The following is a 9,670-nucleotide window of genomic DNA, read 5'->3' on the forward strand; positions in this document are numbered from 1 at the left end:
TAACCCAGTTGGAAGCAGGTTGAATTAGTTGGTTATAGACCTTGATTTGATGTTTTGCTGTTCTGGTGACGAAAAAGTGCTGAAAATTTTTAATTTTCCCGTTATTGTTAGACAGACCGGGGAAGAGATTTGGTATAGATGTTCATCTTGACTGCAGTGCTTTCGAACAGTCTAGTGATGTAAAGTGGAGATAATCATAAGCACCGCATGGACCTATCTATGTCGTGCGGAATTATTAAAAATTATGCTGTTTCTGATTTTTATGGTCTCTTTTACAGAAGACAAGCCGAACGGCACGTTACTCGTCTGATCAATTTTGGTATTGCAAATGTCGAGTCGGCTGGATTTTGGACGAGTAGCTGTCACCAGCCAAGTTTAATTCGCGTTCCCTAACATGTACAATATTTTACTCGACTTGTCGGTGACTGCGGGCGAGGCGAGTTTCTCGCCTCGTCTTCGGTAATAGGGGCCTATATACTCCAATCTGGAAAAGAGATGCTATTTCCAGTTGAAAGTAATGTTCACTTTTAAAACTTGATAAATTGTGACTTCATGGACTGGTTTTCTGATGATAGAAAATATCAGGTTTGCAAACATGGTGATTCTTGTCAACGTGAAAGCAAATGTAAAAGTAATTAGCAGGCAAGCAGAATTTGAGGTAGCTATGGATGAAAAATATGTGTTCAAGTACTTAGTATTTGTCAATATATGTCCTTAGTTTTGGGCATGGTAGCTCCCAAAAATAACAACATAAGTTATTAGATGGAAATTCGCTTTTATTCGCAATCTGTAAAATATGAATATTACAGGAATAATATGACTATTTAAGGAATAATTCTAAAACATCAGCCTAACAGCGACGTGATTTATTTTAGTTTTTTTTCTGATATACACTTCCGTCATATTGATATTTAACTATTTATAGTAGAGATAAATGGTTCTTTTGTTGTTTTCTTTTTTAAATAATTTGCTGCACAGTTTGGTTATCTGAAAGAAAAATGTACATACGCATCCACATTTTAAAGACGCTTGAAAAAGCTGCTACGTTAATCAAATTCATATCATCCAATTCTGACATGTGGTGGACTTGCCAGTTACTTATCATAAAATCCAGACTTGGAAAGTAGTAATCATATTAGTAAAATCATACGGCTCGTAATATTAAATCATTTGTTGAAATTGCATTGCAAGGAAAGATTACACGCGGTGCTTTCCATGCACTTGCTAATACGTTTTGCGAACAAACTTTAAAAGGCAGGTAAGAACGACTGGTGGATTAATAACGATGTGTCCGCCTAACAGATGCTCGAAGCTTATTGGACGGCTGTACAGATTCCATTCAATCAAACCTAATTAAACAAGGTAGCATAACTTACTGACTAACACATGAAACTACAGGTGACGAACGTTATGATGAGTTTTAAAAATAAAATGGAAGACTTAGCTTCAAAAGCTCTAGAAATGTTTTGATATTATTAAGAGGTAGTTTTTATGATGAGAATTCGCATTTATAACATCTGATAAAGACAAACGTTTTAGTTTTGGATTCAGTTTCTTTCGTGAGAGATTGTTTTGCAGGTTTTTTTAACAGTGTATGTTTTTTTTGTTCAGACATAATTAAATGCATGTTTGTGAATCGATTTTTGTAATGTTAATTTCCGGTTGTAATAATAGGTAAATGGTAGTGTGGTGCCGTAATTGTGTGTCCAAGCTGTTGTAGAAACACAGCGCTTCGGTTTTGTATATGCTACATAGATAGACTATGGAGGGAGTGGTAATGGAATCAAAATATGTCAAAGGTGGCATAAAGATTTCGTTGATCTATAGAATAAACCCGCTAAAATTTTAATTTTAGTAAATGAAGGAAAATACCGATGGAAACAGGCTGAAAAAGGAAGGAAGGATGGAAGTGTATATGTTTTCTTTAATGCTGCATCGTGAAAATCATCTACGAAGTGTGGTTGGGCTTGGGAGACCCAATGTTTCACAGACTAATATCTCCTGCTTGAGTTTGTTGACTCCCTATGATGAAAATGCAGTTCTGATCACTAGAGTAGTTGTAAATCAATCTCTGCCAACATTGGAATGTTCTTAACGGTATCTTCATTCATACGAGGATTTTATTTGATAGCAAAAATTAGTCTACGAAAAAAAAAACAAATGAAAGAAACAAACACTAAAAGTGTGTGCAGTAGGTATTGTACAAGCAGCAGCGGATTTATGCGTCAAAAAAGGAGAAAAGTGTGCAAACATTTTTGTTGAAGTTATAAATTAACTCTAAAAGAAAAACGACTTTTTATTAGCATACATGTAAATACGATGATGGCAATGTGATTATGGCAGTGCGTTTCAATTGAGGTTAGTGAACGTAAATGAGTGAACTTTTTATTTATATTTATGATTTTTAATTGATGCAATGGTCTTTTTTCCGAAAAAATTGGTTGCCTTACTTCAGCACCTACTTACGATTGTTTCAAAATTTTAGTATGGTGTTAACAAATGCTTACAGAATATTGTTGCATTCATTGTGAAAAGAGGTTGTCACACAGTTTACACGTCGTACTTTTAAGGTATCACAGTTGAAAATTGGTATCGTATATTCGTAGTAAACCTGCTTGGTGAACATTTTTAATTATTTTTCCTAAATGTGGTTGAATACTATTCACATTCACATGTCGAAATGTTATGATTTTTCATATCGTTTACATCGAACTCAATTCATTACTATACCGATTGAAGCGTTTGCCGCCGAAGTGGTGTATGAATTTCCAAACGAGATAGGAATAGACAGAATGTTGATTGTAATTAATAAAACTAAGCAAAACGAAAGGGATAGTCTAATAAAATGAAAACTGTATTTATATATTATAAAAAATCTAACAAATAAAAATAAATTGACAATTTAATACAAGTAGGTACAATTCTCTACGTGATAATCAAAAGGATCGAAGATCGAGATCATAGTTGGCTCGATTACGGTATTTTGACTCATCGGCGATAAAATTTCAGATCAATATTCTTAGCATCGTATCGGACTGACAATTACTACTAAAGAATTCGAAGAACGACTGCCGTACTTCTAACTTTTGTCATTGATTACAAAAAATTAAAGTTGCTTCGTAATTTACTATGTTATTTCCAGTTACTTTATTGCGTATTGCTTATCTTTCTTATGTTTATTTAACAAATTCATAGGATGGAAAGCATGATTTTCTAACGATATCTAGCAGGGTACCGGAAACCTAGAAAACCCTGCCAAATCAAGAAATGCCAAGGAATATCAGGGAAAACTGAAAAACAATCAGGGAAATTTTTTTTAGCACAGACGTGATTCTTTTTAAAATGGCTCTTCAGGGCCAAAACGGATTTTTAAAAGCTAATGCGGTACCTTTACTGTTTGATTTCATATACGATCGAACACTTTTTCCACTTGCATTTTAGAGTTGCATCCATCTACGTTGCGTGTGCTGAACGCCGAAAAATATCAGGGAAATAATGTTATATTTCAAAGAATACCAGAAATTTAATTGTGAAAACTTTTCGCCACCCTGTCTGAAGATTTTATTAGATTTTGAGAAAAATCATGTGCCAACAATGAATACCTAGTGATTAATCGATAGAGAGAAAAATTTCAAATCAAAAGATTTTAATTCACGTTCATAGGTATCTACCTACTTACTTGATTTCAATTCAATCGATTAATTTATTGGTTCGTATGGCATAGAAACTGGTTAGCAACAGTAACTAAGAGTCAAATGTTTCATTGTTGTTGAATCGATAGTCCTCTTTCGTTAACTCTATTTTTTAGTTTCTCGCAGACTTAAAGTTTTGTGGTATTTAATGCTGTTATCGCATCGAGATCTATAACAATCGAGCAACAATGTCGCTTTTAGGAGCTGAAAACATTAAACTGTTGAAAAAACTGTTCATATCACCTAATGCGGACAGCGACTCGGAAGATGATTCGCCCAAGGAAAACGTTAAACATATGGGTAATTTATCTTGTGTATAAATATATAACTTTTCAAACACTATTGCTGCTTATTCATCCAGGTCCTGGGGACATTGGATCTGCCAAAACTTCGAAACGATCAGATGGAAACACCGAGAACTTGGTGGAACGAAACACATACAAGCCATTAGACGTTGAAACGTATCAACCTAAAACCCTAGAAGAATGGGAACACCAGCAAGAGCAGGAAGGTGATGCACTGCTGGAATCACGTCCTAGTCCAGATTATAGAATTTCCTACAAACAAACTGTTTGCACCGAAGACCTGTATCTACAGATGAACGGCAAAACTCCGAGTACGGCGAGCTGTGAGAGCATGGTTGTTGAGATCTTTTTAGCAGGTGAAACAGTTGGCATCCAACACATTGACCTTTCAGTTCAAGAGCAGTGTGTTGTGGTAAAATCGCCCAAATACTTCCTAAAGCTCCAATTGCCACACAGAGTTAACCCTGATAAGGGTAACGCCGCTTGGTTTTTGGAAGACAAAACTCTCAAATTGACACTCAAAATGGAACGAGATCTAGATTTTGTCAACTTTTGAACGCCATTAATTCACGTTTAAGCTGTCTTTAATATGTATTTAAATAAAACTCGAAATGCGACCTCCATAATCGATAATCAATTCCCGTACAAGGAAGCGCTTCCATAATTATCCAATATCTCAATCCATCAGCCGAAAAGGCCTGCAATCGGTCTCGAAAATTGTGCAAAATTTGCAGGCTGCATAAATCAATCAAAAACAGCAGACAGGTTCTTGGACAAGTTTCGCGATTGAGATAGCAACGTATACTCCATAAACTCTGGTTGATCACGATTCTCGTTTAAGCTTATTTTTCATTTCGCTCTTTGTGAAAAAAGCTTGTGTATTCACCTTAAAATTAGTTCCGCGATACCGGAATTCATTTCGACACAATTAGAACATGTTAACCGTACTGTCAAGATTATTCGTAAGGAGTAAATAAATGTTTACGTCCTTAACAATTTATTGAAAGTTGATAAACATGATAACGATCTAAGAACAAACCACACCGATAGGCGAATTGCTTTCATTGATCTCTATTTTCGCGGTCTACATAACGATTCTCTCGAACCAGGTGCGGCGCATCTCTTAACCGTTTTAGATGCGACATGTGTGGTTTGATTTTGTTTACTAATCTGTTCTGTCTACATGACATGGTATAGTATCTGATATAAGAAAAACTCGACTCTTCCAATCGAAACAACCGCAGGATCTCTTTGTAGAAGCCGGGTAGGATAATCGTAGAATCATTGTGCTTTCTTGCAACCGGTTTGTAGTATATGAATCAGTTCAGTGCGAATTTTGCCACGGTTCGGACGCGCCAAAACCATCCGCTGTTACCGAGTTGAACTCACAGATTGTCGCCGAATGCCGGTCGAATCTCAAGCTGCAGCGGGTTTATAGCGATACTTGTGTTGGCGGTGTGTGACTAATGCCAGTTGTATCTGCAGGTTCCCTTGTCTACGGAATTTTTGTGACGATTGGTGATATTTCGATAGTGGTAATAGAGGGAGATTTATGCGTGTTGATGAACTCTTCTGCTGTTGTAAATTTATGTTGATATAAGTCATCTGAATAGTTTTTATGAACTACTTTATCGCAAGCTTAATTTAAATTTTTTTTCGTTATGTTAAACAATCTTTGTGAGAGAGTGTAATGCAGATAAGACAGAACATATGTATCGTTTTGTAGTGTATATTTTTATTATCGAATGAATGTCCAATTATTTTGTCTCTGTGTGTAATCTTGGCGGGTTTCCTCAGCACTTAACGATTGCAGATGTTTTTGAATTGCCCATTGAAAATAATTTATTGGGACACTTGAATGATCTTCCTTCTTCTGCTTCGTATGCTGTCGTAATTTGCAGAACGGTGCGTACTTGCTGAGATTTGCAGAAAAACAATGAAACAAGGAATAGAAATTTTGTCATTGTGAAATCTATTAAGCACTTAGGGGAAGATTCATTGATAAAGGTTACTTAGTAAAATATACTATCGAAAAAATTCAGATTGCGAAATGGTCAAGATAATATGCCTGCTAGCATTGTTGGCGCTTTCGGTGGATTTGGCGTTTAGCTGGAGATTCGACAGATGTAAGACATTGTGACACTAAATATTCATAAATGTATGAATGCATGCTTCTAAAGTTATTTACGTCAATCATTTTTTTAAAAGATCTTAACGAGCGTTGGTGAGTGTGATCACCTGTTCACACTACAGTGGATATCATGTGATATTGCCTATCTAGATATCAAATGTCATGCACCAAATTTCCCGTGAAAACTAGATGTATGGATTCTGATATCAAGATACGCGACATCACATGAATAAAACAGAAAGCTGTGTCAAATAAAGTTCAAACACCGCCTTACAATCAAATAAAGCTTATGTCGTTTAACATTAAATTTAATTATTTTTATTCAAGGTTTGCATTTTTATTACACTATCAAAAATTGAACCCAACTTGATTTCGTATATTTTTTTTTATACATTCAATCCTAAAAATGGTGCGTGAACCATAAAAAAACGCTTTTTTTGTTGATTAAGTTGATAACGCATTTTAGTAATTAAGAACCAACACTTCAAATAACGTCGATTATTCCTATTTGGTTTCCCATGGCATTCGCATCAAATCGTCTCATTTGTGTATCGTCGCGCGCATGGATCATCACCCTTCTGTGACGCGTGGTTTGCTGAACAGTGCCCAGACTGTATGGAGACCGGCTCTCAATGAAAGCGATATCACCACGGACGCGCAAAGTTCAGCGGAGGATAGTCGTTCTACACAATTTTTTCCGTACCAAAGTGGCACCACCAGCTTCCAATATGCTGAGTATGGTGAGTGTTAATCGAACCAGATTAAGTTCTCAATGGAGAATGCTATACCCTAACTGTTAAAAGGTGTGAATTTATTTCAACGTTGCCTGGATAGGCAATATTGTATTGTGTTACTATATGCGCAGAAGTATACTGTATTGGGATATCTTTTCTTTTAAGTAGTAAATTTATTAACACACAGAGCGATTTTGTTTGCACATTATTATAAACAGGCGCCAATGACAAATTCATATTTGCGTGGGAGTTTTCTTTTAGTTTGGGAGACCTTAATGTTAATGTACGATTTGTTTTGTGATTTTTTCAATAATTTAACCTGAAGATTTTGTACCATATCTTCTATATTCTTTTATAAATATTCTGCATTTTTTTTTTAATTTCTACAAAGTTGGGATCACCATCCTCTGGTTGAAGTTGTTTCTGAGATTCATCCTTCCAAAGATACTAAATCACTAACAGGCGTTGACATTCGCGGCGTTTTTTTATTGTCGCATGCGATGGTAGTTGACAGACCCAGTTTCCAAATCGGGTGGACATTGGGATAAAATTCATGAGGCCGCGTGCGGAGTATCGATGGGTGGGAGATATTTTTATTTTCAATTTTTTACCACCAACATTATTTTCTTATAACCTTGAAGAAAATCACTGTACTTGCAGTTTGCTTTTCATTTAAGAAGTGCATTTTCCATTTTTTCTTTAATAATTTTCAATGTGCTTTTGGTATCGATAGTTGATCGTAGTAAATCGAACATTAACTTCTTGAAACTTTCACAGAGGTGGCACCATGTGGCAGCTCGATCGGCACAAAAGTGGGCGGATCAGTGCCGACTGTTAACCCACGACACTCCAAAGGGACGATGGATCGACAGTTACGGAGCTTGCGGACAGAACATCTTTGTCTCTACCCATAAAGTTCCCTGGTAAGTTCGGCTGGTTTTACACAAAACTGGTTTAATCAAATCTTTATAGTTAATCGTCACATACAAAATATTTCACCTGTTGGAGATGTCTAGGTGGAATAAATCATAACACCTGTCTCATGTATTATTTCCTATGTTTTCAGGCTGTTTGCACTTCGGACGTGGTTTTTGGAGCGGCAGAATTTTACATATGGATCACATAAAAATGATTTGGTAGCAGTTGGACACTACACACAAATGGTGTGGGCGGCCTCGCATAAAGTTGGATGCGGTCTAGCAAAGTGTGCTCGGGGTGGTCCAACAGGCAAACCTTATTTCAACTATGTTTGTAACTACTGTCCCATGTGAGTATAATTAAACGATGACTTTTATCATCACTGTTATAGCTAAGGAAGATTACAAAAACAAGAGATTATGAGTCTGTCGATAACAGATATTGAAGTTTATGATTTTGAAACACCTAAAGTGTTTGAATTAATAAAATTTATAGCTCTTACGATCCAATACTACAAGTGCAGCAAAAAATTTTTTTAAAATATTCCAGTGCTGAATTCTCATAAATTGTGCACATTAGGGAATTAGAATTTCAGTATAAAACAGTACTAGTTGCTATCGTGTCGTTCCAGCGGAAATCACGAAGACAAGTTGGGTGTTCCCTATAGGCGTGGCAAACCTTGCGGCTCGTGCCAGCAGCAATGCCAATCGAAAAAAATCAGGTAAGCAGTTGGTATGCGCTTCACCCATAAATTAGGCAACAAGAATTTTTTTAAAGGTTATGTACCAACACTTGTAATTCGGCGGATTTGTGGGCGAACTGTAGGGAGTTATACAAAACTTGGCCTGGTTGGCTTTGTAACACGGTGACACCAGAAGGTCTGGATCGACAGCGGAATTGTATGGCCACCTGTACCTGCCAGGGAATGGTACATGACTGACCCATTGTTTGTTTAGTGAGATACCGCTATGACCAGCGGTGTTATCACCGAAATGTGCCATAAATAAATGATTGTTTAAGTGTAATTTATTTTATCAAGAATCTTCCACCACAGTAGCGGTTTTGCACCAATGCAACTCCATTCCGCTTCCCGAAATCTTTCGAGGAGGAGTACCACAGTGCACAATGCAAATTCATGCAACGTGACTAGAATGACTGTGTTTAATTTCATTCATGGTTTGAGCAGGCTTGATTTGAATGGTTGACGTACAACTTCAGGAGAGCTTTAGCATGAATGGCGCATAGTTGCACTACGATGTCTGCAATCTAAGGTTGGACCACATCATGAAACGAATAAGGTGAGTAAGTGGTGATGCAGAAAATATCGTCAATCATTATGATAAACAGAGATTTCTGTGTATGTACCTACTTTCGATTCACCCATAGCGACGAGTCTTATTTTATCTGCTTATGTATTCTGTTCAGAAGCCGCTGAATTTCTGGAAATTTTTCTGGTAGGTTTGATGGGAATGTTTTGCTGTCATTTGATGTTTTACTTCGCGGTGCTTTTTCTCTGAATGTTATGTTACGACCAAAAGAAGCATGATGCTCCTATATACATACTAATTTACATAATTTACAATTCGGCACCCGGTAATCCCAAGCTGTGCTACTGGAATGCTAACTACAAACGATAAAGCACCTGACGCAGGGAAACAGTATATTAATCGGTCTCAAGAGTCATCACTATGTATACATACATATTCCACAGCAAACAGCACAAGGTCATTGTACGCTGGTACTTACTATGGCATGTTAAAATGTCGAAGGCGTTTTTTTTAGGTATATAATATTATTTTTTAGCTAAGCAGCTTTTATTCAGCATTTGCACCGCGGTTCAAAGAGCCATCATTATTTTTATCAAATCAAAATTTGAAAAAAAAAAAACAA

General features: G+C 36.5%; 2 protein-coding genes across 6 annotated transcripts; both read left to right on the plus strand.

Annotated features, from left to right (window-relative positions):
• Positions 1–115: 115 nt before the first annotated feature.
• Positions 116–4,612, plus strand: LOC129727984 (dynein axonemal assembly factor 6). 3 transcript variants are annotated; one of them, XM_055686314.1, is made up of 3 exons: positions 116–3,663; positions 3,809–3,992; positions 4,054–4,612. In XM_055686314.1, exons 2-3 carry the CDS (start codon positions 3,881–3,883, stop codon positions 4,551–4,553), a joined length of 612 nt encoding a protein of 203 aa, XP_055542289.1. In that variant the 5' UTR covers positions 116–3,663; positions 3,809–3,880; the 3' UTR covers positions 4,554–4,612. The 3 variants fall into 3 exon arrangements, with proteins under 3 accessions (XP_055542289.1, XP_055542288.1, XP_055542290.1); XM_055686313.1 differs by lacking the exon at positions 116–3,663 and adding an exon at positions 3,694–3,709; XM_055686315.1 differs by lacking the exon at positions 116–3,663 and adding an exon at positions 3,726–3,740.
• Positions 4,613–5,204: 592 nt separating this feature from the next.
• LOC129730628 (cysteine-rich venom protein-like) lies at positions 5,205–9,453 on the plus strand. Of its 3 annotated transcripts, XM_055690108.1 has the most exons (7): positions 5,205–5,532; positions 5,899–6,123; positions 6,732–6,868; positions 7,640–7,785; positions 7,929–8,129; positions 8,412–8,501; positions 8,558–9,453. In XM_055690108.1, the coding sequence occupies exons 2-7, from the start codon at positions 6,048–6,050 to the stop codon at positions 8,718–8,720; spliced, it is 813 nt and encodes a 270-aa protein (XP_055546083.1). In that variant the 5' UTR covers positions 5,205–5,532; positions 5,899–6,047; the 3' UTR covers positions 8,721–9,453. The 3 variants fall into 3 exon arrangements, with proteins under 3 accessions (XP_055546083.1, XP_055546084.1, XP_055546082.1); XM_055690109.1 differs by having other exon boundaries at positions 5,205–6,123; positions 8,392–8,501; XM_055690107.1 differs by having other exon boundaries at positions 5,205–6,123.
• The last annotated feature ends 217 nt before the right edge of the window (positions 9,454–9,670 follow it).

Source organism: Wyeomyia smithii, chromosome 3 (assembly GCF_029784165.1).
Source record: "Wyeomyia smithii strain HCP4-BCI-WySm-NY-G18 chromosome 3, ASM2978416v1, whole genome shotgun sequence".
Classification (NCBI taxonomy): domain Eukaryota; kingdom Metazoa; phylum Arthropoda; class Insecta; order Diptera; family Culicidae; genus Wyeomyia; species Wyeomyia smithii.

Coding starts and splice junctions, on each gene's coding strand:
- LOC129727984 (XM_055686314.1), top strand. CDS start 3,881: ATGTCGCTTTTAGGAGCTGAAAACATTAAACTGTTGAAAAAACTGTTC. Junction 3,993..4,053: donor GGAAAACGTTAAACATATGG/GTAATTTATCTT, acceptor TTATTCATCCAG/GTCCTGGGGACATTGGATCT.
- LOC129730628 (XM_055690107.1), top strand. CDS start 6,048: ATGGTCAAGATAATATGCCTGCTAGCATTGTTGGCGCTTTCGGTGGAT. Junction 6,124..6,731: donor TAGCTGGAGATTCGACAGAT/GTAAGACATTGT, acceptor TTTGCTGAACAG/TGCCCAGACTGTATGGAGAC. Junction 6,869..7,639: donor CTTCCAATATGCTGAGTATG/GTGAGTGTTAAT, acceptor AAACTTTCACAG/AGGTGGCACCATGTGGCAGC.